Source organism: Pristiophorus japonicus, chromosome 9, assembly GCF_044704955.1.
Source record: "Pristiophorus japonicus isolate sPriJap1 chromosome 9, sPriJap1.hap1, whole genome shotgun sequence".
NCBI lineage: Eukaryota > Metazoa > Chordata > Chondrichthyes > Pristiophoridae > Pristiophorus > Pristiophorus japonicus.
The window spans coordinates 83,172,359-83,192,676 of NC_091985.1; the positions used below are offsets into that span (position 1 = coordinate 83,172,359).

Here is a 20,318-nt window from a genome sequence, read left to right on the forward strand (position 1 = left end):
ACGCCTCCTATAATGATGAGGGTCCGACTCAACGGAATATCTGTCAACATGGAGCTGGATACGGGAGCGAATCAATCTCTCATGGGCGCTCAATAATTTGAACAACTGTGGCCGCATAAAAGAGACAGACCAAAACTCACAAGGGTCGACATCACACGAAGGACCGATACCAAAGAAATCGTACCAGTCCTCGCCATGCTCTCTGTCACACACAAAGGGACAGTGAACCGACTTCCCCTGTGGACCCGTTGTACACCGGTGTCCCGGGTACTGTCCCCACCATCTTCTGGTCCGCTTTCCGACCCATCCGATTCGTATACCAGCCACGCTGCCGGGGAGAAGCTGGCTGGCAAAACTAAACTGGAAATGGGATGATGTCCATGCCATGTCATTAGAGGAATGGAACTCCTGCTCAACAGTTATAAAGCGATTTGAACATCTCTTTCAGCCAGGTGTGGGCATTTTCAAAGGGGCCAAAGTCAAAATCTACATCACACAGGGTGCTAGACCGGTCCATCACAAGGCCAGAGCTGTACCCTATGTGATAAGGGAAAAGATTGAACACGAACTAGACATGCTTCTGCGGGAAGGCATTATATCACCTGTGGAATTTAGCGACTGAGCAGGTCCCATCGTCCCAGTCATGAAGCCTGATGGATCCGTACGAATCCGTGGGGACTACAAATCTACCATAAACAGAGTCTCCCTACAGGACCAGTACCCGCTGCCCAGAGCGGAGGACTTATTTGCCACATTGGCTGGAGGTAAACTTTTCTCAAAATTAGACCTCACATCTGCGTATATGACGCAAGAATTGACCGAGGAATCCAAGCTACTCACCACCATCAACACACATCGAGACCTTTTCATGTACAATTGATGCCCATTCGGCATCAGGTCGGCAGCTGCCATATTCCAGCGCAACATGGAGAGTCTGCTCAAGTCCATCCCGGGGACGGTTGTATTTCAAGACGACATACTTATCACGGGCAGGGACACCGACTCCCATCTCCGTAATTTGGAGGAAGTACTAAAGCGGTTGGATCGGGTAGGCCTACAAGTCAAGAAATCCAAGTGCCTGTTTCTCACACCTGAGGTTGAATTTTTGGGCAGAAGGATTGCCGCTGATGGAATCCGCCCAACAGAGTCCAAAACAGAAGCAATTCGCCTGGCACCCAGGCCCCGGAATGTCTCAGAACTGCGCGCCTTTCTCGGGCTACTCAATTACTTTAGGAACTTTATGCAGAACTTAAGCACGCTGCTGGAGCCTCTCCATGTGTTACTCAGAAAGGGATGCTCTTGGTTTTGGGGGGACACCCAGGAACGTGCCTTCAATAAGGCACGCAACCTTCTGCGTTCCAACAGTGTTTTGACTTTCTTTGACCCAGGTAAAAAGCAAGTTCTCACATGCGATGCGTCAGCGTATGGGGTCGGGTGCGTTTTGCAACATGTCAATAGTGCGGGCAAATTACAACCCACAGCTGATGCCTCCAGGTCACTTTCGCGGGCGGAGCGCGGGTACGGAATGGTAGAGAAGGAGGCGCTCGCGTGCGTGTACGGTGTCAAAAAGATGCACCAATAACTTTTCGGGGCCAAGTTCACGTTAGAAACCGACCACAAGCCCCTCACGTCCCTCCTATCTGAGAGCAAGGCAATAAACGCAAAACGCCTCGGTGCTAATTCAACGGTGGGCACTCATGCTGGCGTCCTACGACTATACCATAAGGCACAGACCAGGCACAGACAACTGTGCCAACGCGCTCAGCAGGCTACCCCTGGCGACCACGGAAGGGTCTGACGAACAGGACTGTGAGATAGTCATGGCAATCAATGCCTTTGAGTCCACAGGTTCGCCCATGACGGCTCGCCAAATCAGAGCCTGGACGGCCAGCGACCCCACGTTATACTTAGTAAAAAGATGTGTCCTAACTGGTGACTGGGCAGAGGCTCGTGATGCCTGCCCAGAGGAATTAAAACCCTTTCACAGGCGCATGCATGAGCTATCACTACAAGCAGACTGCCTGATGTGGGGCAGCCGAGTAGTCATGCCTCTGCGAGGCAGAGAGGCATTTGTCTGGGAGCTCCACCGCGAGCACCCGGGGATCGTTCTCATGAAGGCCATAGCCAGGTCCCACGTCTGGTGGCCTGGTATTGACGTGGACCTGGAGCTCTGCGTCCGAAGGTGCACCATTTGTGCCCAACTCAGCAATGCCCCCAGGGAGGCTCCACTTAGCCCCTGGCCCTGGCCTACCAAACCGTGGTCGCGGGTGCACGTAGACTATGCGGGCCCATTCATGAGCAAAATGTTCCTCGTAGTTGTCGATGCATTTTCAAAGTAGATCAAATGCACCATTTTAAACTCGAGCACAACCTCCACCACTGTGGAGAGCCTCGCAACCATGTTTGCAACGCACGGAATCCCTGACATATTGGTCAGTGACAATGGTCCGTGCTTCACCAGTGCAGAATTCCAAGACTTTATAATTGACCACGGCATAAATCACGTCAAGATGGCACCGTCCAAGCCAGCCTCCAACGGCCAGGCGGAGAGAGCAGTGCAAATCATTAAACAAGGTTTGCTTAAAATCCAAGGTCCCACGCTGCAGGGTTGCCTGTCGCAATTGCTGCTGGCATACAGATCTCGTCTGCACTCATTGACTAGGATCCCCCCCACGCAACTGTTGATGAACAGGACTTTAAAAACAAGGCTCTCATTAATCCTCCCAGACATGCACGAAATCGTTGAGGCAAAGCGCCGTAAGCTGACTGAGTACCATGACAGAAATTCGAGGGGGAGATGGAATGAGATAGGGGACAAAGTGTTTGTACTAAACTATGGCAGGGGTCCCAAATGGCTTGCAGGGACAGTAACGGGCAAGGAAGGAAACAGGCTACTGGTAGTACAAATAGACAATGGCAAAACCTGCTGGAGGCATGTCGACCAAGTCAAAAGCAGATTTACCAACAACACTGCGGAACCAGAGGCAGACTACAATGTGGAACTCGCACCACACCTGGTGGACAGACAGAGGAAACAACCTGAGGAAAGGGCAATCCCAACAGACAGCCCAGGTGAGTCAACAACAATCACACCAATCGAAACAGACAGCCCAGGCGAGATACCAGCAAACACACCCAAAGAAAAACAGACACCAAGGCAAACACCTGAACCACAACTCAGACACTCCACGCGAGAGCGTGGACCTACTGAGAGACTGAACCTATAAAGACAATAAGACCTTGGGGGAGGGTGATGTCATGTATCTTACATTATTATATATAACTGTATCCTAACATGCTATACATGACTGTAATAAGATATGACCTGTAACCACCAGCATACCTTACCACCAGGGATGCACTTGTAAGAGACAGGTATATAAGGGCAGGTCTCAGGCAAGTGCAGCATTCCAGAGCTGTGAAATAAAGGTGCAGGTCCAGAGTGACCTTGACTTCACTACATGCCTCGTGTGAATCTGTACTGAGGGGACAGGACTTTACAGTAAATACCCTGGAAACCGATCCCTGCGTAGATCCATAGCCATTGATAACAACTTTTTGCCAACGAGCATTCCGCCAATTCTGTCTTTTTCACAATTAGAGCTGCACGAACATCTTTCAAGTCCAAGGAAATAGTCCCTGACTCCAACGAGCAGTTAAAGAAACAGACAAGAGGCTCACAAAGTTCATGTTCCATCTCTTTTCGGACCCTCATACAACAAACATAATCTGTATCTTTTGAGAATACGAATATACAAAGCACTAAAAGTTGCAATGCAGGTTAACAAGGCCATAACAAAAGCAAATCAAGCACTAGGGTTTATTTCTAGAGGAACAGAATTGAAAAGTAGAGACATTATGCTAAACTTGTATTCAACCTTGGTTGGACCAAACTTGGAGTACTGGGTACAGTTCTGGTTGGCATATTATAAAAACAACATAGAGGCACTGGAGAGGGAACAAAAATAATTTACAAGGGTGATGCAAGAACTATGAGGTTGTACCTATTAGGAAAGGATGGACTGGCTGGGTCTCTTTTCTCTTGAAAAGAGAAGGCTGAGGGGTGACCTAATAGAGGTCTTTAAAATTATGAAAGGTTTTGAGAGAGTGGATACAGAGCGAGTGTTCCCACTTGTGGGGAAGAGCAAAACGAGAGGCCAACAATATAAGATAGTCACCAAGAAATCCAATAGGAAATTCAAAAGAAGCTTCTTTATCCAGAAAGTCGTGAGAATGTGGAACTCGCTACCACAGGGAGTGGTTGAAATGAATAGAATAGATGCATTTAAGAGGAAGTGAGATAAGCATATGAGGGAGAAAGGAATAGAGGCTTATGCTGATAATGGGCCCAACATTACCCAACCCCTTTTTTCGATGCACTGACCTGAAGCGCGCCGACTTTGCGCGCTGGAAAGGGCACCAGAAAAAAGGGGCCCCATCCTGGCTGCTTTTCGGAGTCCCTGGAGTCCTGGCGTGGTGTGGAGGCTGAAGGAGGGGACGGAGCAACAGGCCAGCATAGAAAGCACTGCCGGCACCTGCGCGCATGCTCAGTGAGAGCTGTGCACATGCTCCTGCCCTCCCAGCGCGTCCTGTGGGCTGTGAGAAGGACCCGATGCTCAGAGTCCCTATCCCAGGCCAAAGGGATGAATGATCTCGCTGCACCCTATCCCCAGCCAAGTGGATTCTCGCACCGGCCGGCCAGCCAGCTCGCTGAGTTCCCGGGCAGGTAAGGACTTTGCTTTTATTTTTTATTTAATGGCTGTGCTTGTGTGGCTGTGCTTTAAACTGTTGATTGGAAGGGGAGAAGGAGAATTTTTTTTTGGGGGGGAGGAGGAGGAGAGTTTTGGGGGTTGGAGGAGGAGAGTTTTGGGGGGGGAGGAGGAGAGTTTGGCAGGGGGGAGGAGGAGAGTTTGGCAGGGGGGAGGAGGAAAGTTTTGGCAGGGGGAGGAGGAGAGTTTGACAGGGGGGGAGGAGGAGAGTTTTGTGGGGGAGGAGGAGAGTTTCAGGGGATGTGGGGAGAGATGAGACTTCCACACCCAGCAGCTGTGACTTCTCTGGTATATGTCTTCCCTCCCCTATCCCAGGCCGAATGGTCTCACGCACAGGCCGGCCCGCTGCCTTTCCCGGGCAGACTTTAAAGATAAGATATGATTTACTACTTTTTTTATTGTATTTTAATGGTTTGAGCTTTTCCTTAATGTTTGCTGCTTGGTTCTTGAGGTCCTCTCCAGTTCCCTTCCCTCCCCTATCCGTGCCCTAATGTCTGCTGAATGTGCGCTGCTTTTTCCTAACTGCCCGCAATGTTTTTCAGAGCTGGCCACATAAGCTGGCCTAAGTGGATTTGGAGTACGTTTTTGCTGGCCAAAGTGGCATAATGGGCCAAAACTGTTGTAAGTGTCTGGGAACGCCCCCTTTTGAAAAAAAAAACTGACCTAAAAAAAATCGTAGCTAACTGACTTACTCTGGAACAAATTTTTTGGGGAAAATGGCATTTTCTAACTTACGCCCGAAAAAACAACTTACTCCAAAAAAATTCATGGCCAATGTTGGGCCCAGTGTTAGGAGAGGAAGGATGCGAGGAGGCTCAAGTGGAGCTTAAACACCAGCATGAACTGGTTGGACCAAATGGCCTGTTTCGATGTCATATATTCTATGTAATTGTATGTATACTGCACAACTGCACCAAGCAAGAGTTTTCGCCTCGCAAATATTCTTTCAAATAATTATCTTGTTGTTTCACAGGCTTGAATGCATTAATGCTCTGCAGGACTTTTGGGATTATGTAATGGTTTTCTCGAACAAGGAATTGATATCAAAACCATGGTCACCCAGAACTCAGCTATGAAGTACATTATTTGTCTCAAATAATCCACGTAGAGATGATTATCTCAAAATAGATATCATGCATTGACCTGAAGACATATGATGAGATAATTTGCTTTCCAAACAACTTGAAAACAAAATGGTAACCACTGTGATCAGTATGGTAATTTGCTGTAAGGATTATGCTTTCGCATGCCTCAGTGAAGATGTAGACTATGACTTGTATTCTGTTCCTAACACAGATGAGACTGTACACAGGGAGGTTAAAGTAACAGTGACCTCAGTCTTTATTAAGACACTCCAGAGTGAGGAACAGGTCTTAGGGGCCGGCTTATATACAGTGCTCCCAAGGGATGCTGGGATCCATTGGGACTTCAGGGGATGCGCTCGCTGGTGGCGGAACATGGGAGTGCATGCTTTACAGATACACAACATCACTCCCCGCCAAAGTCAAAGTGAAAACTATTTACAAGGTGAGGCGGTCGGAAGCCTTTCTTTCCCTGGTGGACCGCCTTGGTACAAATGTCTGTTCTGGTGTGTTGGCTGTGCCCTCGCTGGGCTGGCGTGTTGTTGGCCCTGCAGGGCTGCTGGGTGAGCCTGGCCTTGCTGGGCTGTTGGGTGTGATGGGTTCGATTTCCTGGTCCAGGGTGGTGTCGTTGATCCTTTGGGTGTGTGTTGTGGGCTCGAAAAAGGTGGTGTCTGCTGTGGGTTGTTCAGAGCAGTCTGTGAACCGCAGCCTTGTTTGGTCCAGGTGCTTTCTGCAAATTTGTCCATTGTCTAGTTTGACGACAAACTCCCTGCTCCCTTCTTTAGCTATCACCGTGCCCGCGATCCACTTGGGACCATGTCCAAAGTTTAGCACATACACAGGGTCATTCAGATCAATTTCCCGTGACACAGTGGCGTGATCATCGTTTACATTTTGTTGTTGCCGCCTGCTCTCTACCTGATCATGCAGGTTGGGACAAACCAGCGAGAGTCTGGTTTTAAGTGTCCTTTTCATGAGTAGCTCAGCCGGGGGCACCCCAGTGAGCGAGTGGGGTCTCGTGCGGTAGCTGAGCAGTACTCGGGACAGGCGGGTTTGGAGTGAGCCTTCTGTGACTCGGTTGAGGCTCTGTTTGATTGTTTGTACTGCCCGCTCTGCCTGCCCATTGGAGGCTGGTTTAAACGGGGCCGAGGTGATATGTTTGATCCCATTGCGGGTCATGAATTCTTTAAATTCGGCACTAGTGAAACATGGCCCGTTGTCACTGACTAGTATGTCAGGCAGGCCATGGGTGGCAAACATGGCCCTCAGGCTTTCAATGGTGGTGGTGGCGGTGCTTCCCAGCATTATTTCACATTCAATCCATTTTGAAAAAACATCCACCACCACCAGGAACATTTTACTGAGAAACGGGCCCGCATAGTCGACATGGATCTTCGACCATGGTCTGGAGGGCCAGGACCACAAACTTAGTGGTGCCTCTCTGGGCGCGTTGCTCAACTGAGCACACATGCTGCATTGGGGTACACAGGACTCTAAGTCAGACTCGATACCAGGCCACCACATGTGGGATCCAGCTATCGCTTTCATCATTACTATACCCGGGTGTGTGCTGTGGAGATCCGAGATGAACGTCTCCCTGCCCTTTTTGGGTAGCACTGCATGGTTACCCACAACAGGTCGTCTGCCTGAATGGTCAGCTCATCCTTTCACTGATGGAACGGCTTGATTAGCTCTTGCATTTCAACAGAGATGCTGGCCCAGCTCCCAAGCAGTACACAGTTTTTTACTAGGGACAGCAGAGGATCTTGGCTGGTCCAAGTCCTAATCTGGCAGGCCATGACAGGTGATTTATCATTCTCAAACGCTTCCATGACCATCAACAAGTCTGCGGGCTGCGTCACTATCAATGTTTGCAGGCTGCACCATTTCCACCCCCGTGGTGGGCAATGGTAGCCGACTGAGAGCATCCGCACAGTTCTCGGTGCCTGGCCTGTGGCGGATGGTAGTTATATGCTGAAAGCGCGAGTGCCCACCTTTGTATGTGGGCTGAGGCATTAGTATTTATCCCCTTGTTTTCAGCGAACAGGGATATGAGGGGCTTGTGATCCGTTTACAGTTCAAATTTGGGCCAAACAGGTACTGATGCATTTTCTTTACCCCGAACACACACGCTAATGGCTCTTTGTCAATCATGCTGTAGGTCCTCTCGGCCTTAGACAAGCTTCTGGAGGCATAGGCAACAGGTTGCAAATTCCCCGCAACATTAGCTTGTTGTAATACACACCCGACTCCGTATGACGACGCATCACATGCTAGCACAAGTCTTTTACATGGGTTATACAATACAAGCAGCTTGTTGGAGAATAAAATGTTTCTGGCTTTCTCAAAAGCAATTACTTGTTTTTTTTCCCCATACCCAGTTCTCACCTTTATGCAATAACACATGTATGGGCTCTAAAGAGTGCTTAACCCCGGTAGGAAGTTACCAAAATAGTTGAGGAGTCCCAGGAACGACCGCAGCTCCATGACGTTCTGTGGCCTGGGCGCGTTCCTGATAGCCTCTCTCTTGGCATCTGTGGGCCGAATGCCGTCCGCCGCGATCTTTCTCCCCAAAAACTCCACTTCTGTTGCCATGAAGATGTATTTCGACTTCTTCAGCCACAGCCCTATGCGATCCAGTGGCTGGAGGTCCTCCTCCAGGTTTTGTAGGTGCTCGACAGTGTCCCGATCCGTGACCAATATGTCGTCCTGAAAAACCACCGTGAATGGTACCGACTTGAGTATGCTCTCCATGTTTCTCTGGAAGATCGCTGCAGCTGACCTAATTCCAAACGGGCATCTGTTGTAGATGAACAGTCCCTTGTGCATGTTAATGCAGGTGAGGCCCTTCGAAGACTCCTCCAGCTCCTGCGTCATGTAGGCCGAAGTCAGGTCGAGCTTGGTGAATGTCTTGCCTCCTGCCAGCGTCGCAAATAGGTCGTCTGCTTTAGGTAGCGGGTATTGGTCCTGTAACGATTTATAGTTACTTTATAATTATAGCAAATCCTGACTGTGCCATCACTTTTGAGTACTGGAACAATCAGGCTGGCCCACTTGCTGAATTCTACTGGGGAGATGATGCCCTCGTGTTGCAGCCTGTCCAGCTCAATTTCCACTCTGTCCCTCATCATGTGAGGTACTGCTCGTGCCTTGTGGTGAATGGGTCGTGCCTCTGGGACCGAGTGGATCCGCACCTTCGCCCCGGAAAAGTTTCCAATGCCTGGCTCAAAAAGGGAAGGAAATTTGTTGAGAACCTGGGGATGTGAGGCCTCATCAACATGTGATAGCGCTCGAATGTCATCCCAGTTCCAGCGGATTATGCCCAGCCCAGCTCCTTCCAAACAGGTTGGGGCCATCACCTGGGACAATCCAAAGTGGCAGTTCGTGCACCGTGCCCTCGTAGGTGACCTTGACCATGGCGCTGTCCAGGACAGTGATAAGCTCTTTGGTGTACGTTCTCAGTTTCGTGTGGATGGGGCTCAGGGCTGGTCTGAGTCCCTTGTTGCACCACAGTCTCTCAAACATCTTTTTACTCATGATGGATTGGCTAGCGCCAGTGTCCAGTTCCATGGCTACGGGTAAGCCATTCAATTTTACATTTAGCATTCTAGGTGGACATTTCATCGAAAATGTGTGCACCCCGTGTACTTCATCATCTGCCTTCTCTCTCTGAGGCTCTAAATTGCTTTGATCCACCATGGACCGATCTTCCTCTGCCACGTGGTGGTTAGCAGGTTTTGCAGAGCTTGCAGCTCGTCTGCAAGCTCGTTGGAGGTGCCCCATTGTTCCTCAGCTCTTGCAAACATACCCTTTGAAGCGGCATGAATAGGCTGAATGGAAGCCTCCACAATGCCAACAAGGTGTGAATTGCCTTGCATTCATCCTTTGTTGGGGACTCTGAGTCATCTGGGTCACCTGAGGCCTGCTGGCAGTTGCAGACTTATGGTTTCTGCCCTGTACATTTCTGCTCGCAAACATAGTTGCAGTTAATTTATGAACATTGTTAGCACTTGTGTGCTGAGAGATTTGTTTGGTGTTATCACTGGTGACATAAACGCCTATGCTATCGCAATGGCCTTGCTGAGGGTCGGTATCTCTACAGTCAAAAGTTTTCGTAGGATGGTCTCGTGGCAAAATCTCACAAATATGACCAATTAAAATGTTTTTTGACGGTGTTGGTTGAAGTATAAATGTTGGGCAGAGTGGAAATCCATCACCCTGCTCTTCTTTAATTTGTGTCATGTGATCTTTTAAATTTACCTGAATAGTCACGCAGGGCCTCAGTTTAACATCTCCTCTAAATGATGTAACCTCTGACAATGCCGCACATCCTCAGCACTGCACCTAACTAGAGGCCATCAATATAAAATAGTCACCAAGAAATCCAATAGGGGATTCAGAAGAAACTTCTTTACACAAATAGTGGTGAGAATGTGGAACTTGCTACAACAGGGAATGGTTGAAGCGAATAGTATAGATGCATTTAAGGGAAGGCTAGACAAGCATATGAGGGAGAAGGGAATCGAGGGTTATGCTGATAGATTTAGATGAAGAAAGATGGGAGGAGGCTCGAGTGGAGAATAAATGCTGGCATGTACTGGTTGGCCAAATTGTCTGTTTCTGTGTTGTACTTCCTATGTAATCCTCAGTGTCAATCTAGATTATGCAGTCAAGTCCTGAACTGTGGCTTGAACCTATGGGCTGGATATTAACAGGGATGGGTTGCGTAGGCAGGGGAGAGGGGGAGTAATTGGGGGAGTTTTGGACACGGTTCCCGCATGCTGTGGAATTTTAACTTCACAGTGTGCGTTTTTTGTACTTGACGGATTCCCCGCCCAGAAGTCAGCGTGATCGACAGGCTTGGCTTCCAGTCGCATGGGAAGGACTCTGGAGCAGGCGGCAGGAGCAGGCGGGTCTGATCCCCTATCCCGGGATGGTGGATCCGATACAGGTTGGGGGTCCAATCCCCGACCCTGGAATGGGAGGTCCAAGCCCTGACCCCAGGGATCTTTGTTTGGTTTTGTCTGATGCAGGGAGCTTGGAGGCTGGGGGGAACAGAAAGTACTCCTGCTTCTCCTGGCACAAAAGCAGTGCTGTAAACGCATTTACCTTCTCCCTGAAGTTCTCCTCGCCTCCCTTCAGCTGCTGGGCTTCCCGAGGCCTGCAAAGCAGGTTAACTCAGAGGCTGTCAGCCTCGTTAAAATATTTAAATGGCCAACCCACCTCCTGGGAGCCCGCTCCTTGTTCCTCCTTGGTTAAACCCAGAAGTGGGTAGGTTGGGGTTGGGTTTCACATTATTTAAATTTTAACATCGGAACTGATCCCAACCCACCCTATTTTTGCCCTGATAAGCTCTTCTGGGCAGACGGCCAGCTTGCAGTGCCCTGTCAGGGTTTTTGGGGACGGTTTCGGAAGAGGCGAGCCGGTGTGCAACACCCCTGGTTGCAACACCAGCTCGATATTTGGCTCCCGCCCGATCCGTAACGCTCTGTCCAGCGCCGTGCTGGGAATGCCTGTGAAACTGGGCGGTCTGACCTGTGAGGTAAGTAATCCTGGTAGTGAGGTAAGTAATGTCGACCTCAGGTAAGTGTGATTGTTTTTTCTTTTATTATTTATGTGATTTATGTTGTGGCGGCATGAGTTATTTATTGGGAATGTTTTTGGTGTTTTTTTTTCATTTTATTTTCTCCCCAAGCCTCTCTTATAGCGCTCCGACGCTGGCTATTGAACTCGGGACCCTAATGGACAACTCCAACAGCGACAGGCCGGAGCGCCGCACTGCCATAGTTGCCCGGGAGCTTAGACTCTTTGACATCGACATCGCTGCCCTTAGCGAGACCCAGCGGGCAGGGGAAGGCCAGCTTAAAGAACATGATGGAGGTTATACTTTTTTCTGGAAAGGAAAACCAGAGGAAGAACGCCGCCTCCATGGAGTCGGCTTCACTGTCAAAAATGAACTGGTCAGCCACCTCAAAGACTCCCCCTGCAGGATTAACGAACGCCTGATGACCCTTCTGTAGTGTATGGAGAAAGAGTCAGACTGAACACTGTGAGCTCAAAGTGAAGTGTGACCTTAGTCTTTTATTGCAGGTCTCTAGAATGCCTCTCCAACATGTGACACCTCCTTAAGTACCTGTGCTCTCAAGGGATTATAGGATCCCTTGGGACTCCAGGGGATAAGCCCTCTGGTGGCTGTACAGAGTAAATACAAGTCCACATAGATAACACCTTCGCCTTACCCTATCCCGGAACCAATGCGCCACAGTCATCAATGCATACACCCCAACACTCGATGCAATGGACGAGACTAATGAGGGTTTCTATTCCAACCTCGAGACATCCCTGTCCTGCGTCCCCAAGGACGACAAATTGATCCTCCTAGGAGACTTTAATTCTAGGATTGGCAAAGTCACAGCCCTCTGGGGAGGCGTAATTGGCAGAGAGGGGGTAGGGAAATCCAACTCCAATGGCACCCTACTCCTGACAAGAGTACGGGTGAACATGAACTCCTCATCACCAACACCCTGTTCTGCCAGAAGGACAAATACAAGAGATCGTGGCAACACCCTCGCTCCAAACACTAGCACCTGCTGGACTATATCATCGTCCAAGCCAAGGATCGCAAGGATGTGTGCATCACCCACGCCATGACGGGAGCTGATGACTGCTGGATGGACCATCGCCTAATCTGATCCATCATCAATATTAACATAGTCCCAAAGCAGAGGGGACAGCAGAAGCAGTGCCGCAAAAAAATTAATGCCGGGGCACTTAAAGACCCAGCTAAGAGAGCCCTATACAGCCAGCGCCTCACAGCCAATCTGGTGTGCCTTGATGACCCTGAGATGCTCAATGCCCACAGCGTTTAGTCTCCAGGCCTCCATAACCAGTGCCTGTGAAAAGGCACTTGGTTACTCAACCAGAAAACACGAGGAGTGGTTTGATGAAAATGATCAGGAGATCCAAGAACTAATAGACCGTAAGCGCAGAGCATTTTTGAGCCTCAAGCAACAAATTCGGGAGCTACAAAGCAACATTACAGACGGCTCAAGGCTGAAGTCCAACAAAAAACCCGGGACCTAAAGAACAGGTGGTGGATGGAGAAAGCACAGGAGATACAACAACTAGCCAACAGCCACGACATACGATGATTCTTCACTGCAGTCAAGGCCACCTACGGTCCAAACTCCCAAGTCCCCACCTCACTCCTGGCAAAGAATGGGGAAACACTCATCAAGGACATCGAGGCTGTCAGGTCCCGCTGATCTCCTCAATCAAGACTCTGCCTTTGACTCGAGTGTTCTCAACTCCATCCTGCAGCATGCAACCCGCCACCACCTCAGTGAAACTCCAATGCTGCAAGAAGTAGGCAAAGCCATAAAACAGCTCAAAAACAAGGCTACAGGTGCAGATGGAATTCCTGCTGAGGCGCTAAAATATGGCGGAGAGGCGCTGTTGGCGCAGATACATGACCTCATCTCTCTCATTTGGAGGGAGGAGAGCATGCCGGGGGATCTCAGAGATGCAGTGATCGTGTCCATTTTTAAAAAGGGGAACAAATCCAACTGCGGCAACTACAGGGGAATCTCCCTGCTATCAACCACTGGGAAGGTTGTCGCTAGAGTCCTCCTCAACCGTCTTCTCCCTGTGGCCGAGGAGTTCCTCCCGGAGTCACAGTGCAGATTTCATCCCCTATGGGGAACAACGGACATGATCTTTGCTGCATGACAACTACAGGAAAAATGCAGGGAGCAGCGCCAGCCCTTATACATGGCCTTTTTCGACCTTAAAAAGGCCTTTGACACTGTCGACCGTGAGGGCTTATGGTGCGCCCTCCTCCATTTTGGGTACCCCCAAAAGTTTGTCAACGTCCTTCACCTGCTCCACGATGACATGCAGGCTGTGATCCTTACCAGTGGATTCGTTGCAGACCCATTCCACATCCGAACCGGGGTCAAACAGGGCTGCGTCATCGCTCTAACACTCTTTTCAATCTTCCTCGCTGCTATGCTCCACCTCACTGTCAATTAGCTCCCCGCCGAAGTGGAAATAAACTACAGAACCAGTGGGAAGCTGTTTAACCTACGCCACCTCCAGGCCAGGTCCAAGACCACCCAAGTCTCTGTCGTTGAACTGCAGTGCGCGGATGATGCCTGCGTCTGCGCACATTCGGACACTGAACTCCAGGACACAGTCAACGTATTCACCGAGGCATATGAAAGCATGGGCCTTAACATCCGTAAGACAAATGTCCTTCATCAACCTGTCCTCGCTGCACAGCATTGCCCCCCAGTGATCAAGATTCACGACGCGGCTCTCGACAACGTGGACCACTTCCGATACCTGGGGAGCTTCTTGTCAGACATTGATGCGGAGATTCAACATCGTCTCCAGTGCGCCAGTGCAGCCTTCAGCTGCCTGAGGAAAAGAGTGTTCGAAGACTAAGCCCTCAAACCTACCACCAAGCTCATGGTCTGCAAGGCTGCAGTAATTCCCGCCCTCCTGTATGGGTCTGAGACATGGATGACTTGCAGAAGACACATCAAGTCTCTGGAGATATATCATCAACGATATCTCCGCAAGATCCTGCAAATCCCCTGGAAGAACAGAAGCACCAACATCAGTGTCCTCGCCCAGGCTAACATCTCCAGCATTGAAGCACTGACCACGCTAGATCAGCTTCGTTAGGCAGGCCACTTAGCTTGCATGCCAGACACGGGACTCCCTAAACAACTGCTATATGCAGAGCTCTTTCATGGCAAATGAGCCAAAGGTGGGCAGCGGAAACGGTACAAGGACACTCTCAGAGCCTCCCTGGCGATGTGCGACATCACCACTGACACCTGGGAGACCCTGGCCGAAGACTGCCCGAGGTGGAGAAAGTGCATCCGGGAGGGCATTGAGCTCTTCGAATCTCAATGCTGCGAGTGTGAAGAGATCAGGCGCAGGCAGCGGAAGGAGCATGTGGTAAATTAGTGCCAACCCACCACTTCCCCCAATGAATATCTGTCCCACCTGTGACAGGGTCTGTGGCTCTCATGTTGAACTATTCAGCCACCAAAGAATTCACTTTAGGAGTGGAAGCAAGTCTTCCTCGATTTCGAGGGATTGCCTATGATGATGATTTATTGGGAATGTTTTTGGTGTTTTTTTTTCATTTTTTTTTTATCCCCAGGCCTCTTTTAGAGTGCTCCGAGGCTGGCTATTGAACTTGGGATTTTTGCATGCATCAGAGAGGTGTGTAATGCCTCCCTGAGCGCTCCTCCCCACACTCAGGGCCCAGCTACCAATTTTTTCTGACAGAGCACAAACTTTTCCCGGGCGCAAACTTACTGCCCTGCCAACATGACCGCCCCGAAATGAGCAAAGCTGGAAAAAAAGCCCAATTACTGTTAAAATAACCATATCAATATAAGTCGTAAAATTACCACAGGAAAGATTATTCTGGTCATTTGGCATATAATAATGGCATGCGTGCAGAGTTTTCCCCACTCAGTGGGAGTAGCACGATGAGTTATAATGACTACTTTTTTTCTAAAATAAGGACTATTGTTCTGGTGTCTGGTTTCATTTATCATTAAGGAAACCTGTTAAGAAACATTCTGAACATCTGTTCTTCAGAGATTCCTGGGAAAAACCGCCCTGACTGCGAAAGATAAGTATAAATGCAGCACGAGTGACTTCTTACACTCTAAAATTAACACGAAGTGTATTGCTTGTCAGTAGAAATGGAATACAGTATCATACAGTTCTATTTACACTGGAGCAACTCCTGTATAGGTTGGTATCACTGAGATTAGAATTTCAGCTGCCCTGGTTACACTGTGTTCCGAGAGAATGAAGAGAGTACTATCTGGGGTGCAAACAAATATCCTACAATAAAATTTGCACCATGGTGATTAGGGATAATAGAATAGCAGACGGTTTAAACAGGCTGCAAAATGATTATTGAACCCATAGCTCCTGGGGGTATAACACACCAGAATAAAATGTTGAATGTATTTACATGGACGAAGGAAATATTATATCTAATAACAAAACCTCTAGTATGAATGAGTTCTATGTATATCCATTCTTTTCCTCCAAGGCACAGAATATATTTGTTATGCAGTTTATAAATTCAAGACAACAGTAGTTTAAAGGTTACATTTTAAATTGAATGCTTCAAAGGCCGCTGAACTGAAAAGGCAAATTGACATCTCAGTTCTAAATTAAAGTAGAATTTTATATAAAGTATGAAGATTTTAGACAACTCAATTATAAATAACAATTTGCTAAACATAACTGTGGTCCATGTATTGGTGAAGTAAATGAATCTTGTAAAAGAAAGAGCCTTAATGAAAAACATGTGCACAAAAAGACCCTGCATACTCTGTCATATGTCTCATAAGTTCAATTATTAACGCACCACAGCCACTTTCATTTAGTCAGTCATTATAATGAGACTGGCCGCAAGATCTCATCCTTACTTTCTCTTTACCAGCTGCCACAGCGCTGCCACACTGCTCATCATGTACACAGTGTCACTACCTCAGTCTTGGTCTTCTACATGGTCGTTTCCAATCCTATTGCCTTCCCAGAATTCTGGTGCGGCACACATTCCCTGCCTTTTGTATGCATCCTGCCTAAATACATTCTGTTCCTACACACAGGTCATTGTTTCTTTTAATTATTTTAGACCATAAAGGCAATAACATTTTATAACTAGGAAAAAAAAACATTACAGCAAAAAAGACAAGCCTTTTCCATGTAGCAATCCCACCCACCAGCCTTCTCAACAAATCACTCTTGCCTTTTCTTTAGGTCACTCAATACCTTAGACATTCACATTTCCTTTGTTTCTTTAATGTTTTACTTTGTTTAATAATTGTTTTCCCATGATTTGATTGACATGAACAGTTATAAACAAAAACACAAGCCTGAAATTCCAACTGTCTGTTCTCTCCACAGAAGCTGACTGACTTGCTATATGTTTCTAGCTCCGTCAGTTAATGTATTTTTTTAAATTATTTTTGTTTATATGTTATCTCAATTACACAGTTATACTATTATTTGATTTGATGCATAGTTGTACTTCTTTTGGCTTGCTTCCTATCTTGATCTGTTTAGTCTTTTCTCAATGACATAGCGCAAAAATAAAGTCTGAAATTCAACTGGTCAGTTCTGCATGGATTGGATTCCTTGAGAGCCAGTTTTTGGTTTCTGGACACTTTGGCGCCTCAGTGGCATATCTCTTGGCAGTTGTAGTCTTCCTGAGAGCCAGCAATTTGTGCAACTGGGGGTCTCTGAATGTCGGGAGTCAGTTAGTTGATTTTAAAATGAATTGGAGGCCCTGCTGGATCCCAAATCACTGGGTGGGGGTGGGAGGGTTAGAGTTTCTGCTGAGAAACACAGCAGCCAATTTGCACACAGCAACTCCCACAAACAGCAAGGTGATAATGACCAGATAAACTGTTTTTGTTATGTTGATTGAGGGATAAATATTGGCCAGGACACGGGGGATAACTCCTCTGCTTTTCTTCGAAATAGTGCCATGAGATCTTTTACGTCCACCTGAGAGGGCAGACGCGTCTCGGTTTAACGTCTCATCCAAAAGACGCACCTCGGACAGTGCAGCACTCCCTCAGCACTACATTTTCAGCCTAGATTATTGTGCTCAAGTCCCTGGAGTGGGAAAGAAAACTAAATTCTATGAAGCTGCCCGAGTATGCTGGTTTATCGAAGATGTTACATTTGTGATTATGCAAATTCGTTTTATCAGAAACTTGAGCAGTAACCTAACCAGCGCAATTTCGAGTGAATGTTGACGCAATTTCCCGATTGCCCCTTAACCGGAAACTCTACCCCAGGGAGTCTTATGGCTGATTTACTTATGTGTTGGAGGCATCAGGGGGCGTGCAAAGATCAGGAGGCAGCTGGACAATCTCTGGACCGGTTGCACATGCACGGCAGGACAGGGAATCTCTGAATATCAGAAATCAGCTGGTCACTTTTCCACCAGCAGGGGAATCCACTGGCTGGGACTGTGAAGCATAGGGTGGAGGCTTTACGTGGAGTCTGTGATGTCAGGAGGACTGTGACGAGTGTGCTGTACAGTTTGTGGCGGTGTTCTTGCTGTACCACACCTCAGCTGGGATGCCAAACGGAGTTGCCGATTTTTTTTAAGAGGATGAAAGTTCTGATTTTTTTTACGAATCTAGTACTTTATATACCGAACTAAATTGATTTTGAATGCGAGTAAATAGGTTACTGCAACAAAGTTTAACAATTACATGATTGAATCTATTTTTGGATACAGAGGAAAACTTGCCAAGCGGCTCTCCAAACTTGAAGATACTATATATGATATGAATATACTATAGTCGGAATTTCATTGAAGGCAGTTCCCGTACTTGCATTGTTTTATATCCGGTAAAGATGGTGTTGGGTGTTTAGGTCATAAACAACTACAACACTTACAACACTGACATTTAATTTTCTTTTATTCACAAGTAATAAAACATCTCAATCCTAAACACTGGGACTGACCTTAATTTAATTACATTCTGGACTATACCCTAAATTCATGCTGCATTTTCTGACATCCAGTTTGCCGTTATGTTCTGTGATCTGTTTTGGAAGATTCCCTGACCTCTACATTTCTTCGACTGTTATTTTCTCATCACCCTGTTTATTCCTATAATTATCCTAAATGTAACTTGTTTGATTCTATAATGAAAATGAACCCGTAACCAGCGTATGTCTCCAGGAAGACCTTTGCAAGGCGCTTGAGCAATAGTGCATGTTGTGCCACATCACACAGCTCTTCAGCCCTGAGCAACTGAGCAGCAGTAGGACTAAAGTGTTACTTTAAAAAGACCGTATTTAGGAAAGGCCGTTATATAATTAATTCTGATATAGTTCTTCATTGTAAAACCAATATATGCTGTGGCTAGCTTTGATTAATCTGGATATTATTGTTTGTGTGTTGATAATAGCTTTTCTTGTCCCTCTCCTCTTTCTCGGCTCCCCCCGCCCCCCGTCTCCCCTCCCCACGTCCCCCCCACACATACACACATTTTGCCTCAATTTGCTTGTTGAGTATTGTATTTTTCTCCCAGCTTTGATTGAAATGGATCCCCACAGTAACCACCATCTGCAATATTACTCCAAATGTCTCACCTCACTTCAGTGATACCACCTGGAAATTTTAACTGAAGAAGCATAGCTAAGAATTCAGCCTTGGCTCTGTGGTCGCACTCTTGTCTGAGAACCACACACTGGTTCATGTCCCACTGCAGGAACGTGAGCGCATAATCCAGGCTGACACTTTAGTGCCATACTGAGGGAGTACTGTACTGTTAGAGGTATGTGGTCTTTTGGATGAGACGTTAAACCCAGGCCCCTTCTCGCATTTCAGGGGGAAATAAACGTTCACACGGTGCCACAAACGTCGGGGCATTCTCCTGCTGTTTTGGCCAACATCAGTCCTCCAACCGACATCTTTGAAACAGATGGTCTACTCATTTATCTCATCGTTGTTTGTCGGAGCTTGCTGTGCGCAAATTGGCTGCCCAGTTGACTTGCATTACAACAGTGACTACATTCAAAAGAACTTGATCGGCTGCCAAGCGCTTTGGGACGTCCGGAAGTCCTGAAAGGCGCTAAATAAATGCAAGTTCTTTCTTTTCCACAGCAGGACTTCCAAGGTTTCGCATTTAAATAACAGCACGATTGAAATGGTTACAAGCTAGAAATCCCTGATCTGAAACCTTTACACGTCGTGAATTATCGAACAACTTTGAGCTCATTATTTCGGCAAGTGGATGCTGCAGGGAAATTATGAATAATAAAGCTGTCAAAAGTACACAGCAAATTCTGGATAAACGAAAGTAAATCTCCTCCGCCCCCTTTCACAGTAATTGATGCTTTGGTCAGGATCAGACTCGGAGTGTCAAAGTTAGGGTTAGGGTCGAAATTACAGTCAGTCTGAGCCAGTGTTAAGGGTTTGTGTTCGGGTTGGAGTTCAATTTCACTTCAGTTTCTTGTGCCTCTATATGTTCCCACAGTTGTCCCACCTCAATTAAACTAAAAAGTGAGGAGTTGTGTACTCACAGCTTACTGTAGCCTCCAGGGAAATCCTTCGGAATATGATCGACTTTGGTGTCTTCGCAAATGATATGATCATCCGATTTACAGCTGCAAAGCTCGGGACAGTTAGCGCAGGAACTAGGATCACAAACCAGGCAAAGTAGCAAGACGAAAACCCGAGCCATTGTTTTGTGTGTTTCACATAGTTCTGAGAGAGCCAAGAAATGTCCGTCTCTTAAAAATAAAGTTAATTGTAGCATCTTCAACTGACCGTCCTGTAAAAAATATAAGACGCATCAGGGAGCTCAATGTTATTTGCATCCCGGAGGCGGGGCGGGGGGCACTTCCAAGGGGAAACAGTCAGCATCATTCACACTGTGCATCCAATCACATTCTG

General features: G+C 47.6%; 1 protein-coding gene across 4 annotated transcripts in view; it reads right to left on the bottom strand.

The window, feature by feature from the left end:
- LOC139273122 (follicle-stimulating hormone receptor-like) overlaps positions 1 to 20,318 on the bottom strand; it is a 311,116-nt gene that overhangs the window by 290,608 nt on the left and 190 nt on the right. For 3 of the 4 annotated variants that reach the window (XM_070889535.1, XM_070889532.1, XM_070889534.1), the window contains exon 1: positions 19,946 to 20,230. In XM_070889535.1, the coding sequence (XP_070745636.1) occupies positions 19,946 to 20,181 (236 nt within the window). In that variant the 5' untranslated portion in view covers positions 20,182 to 20,230. Of the gene's footprint in view, positions 1 to 19,945; positions 20,231 to 20,318 lie in introns of those variants that run through there. The other variant, XM_070889531.1, reaches the window with a different exon arrangement.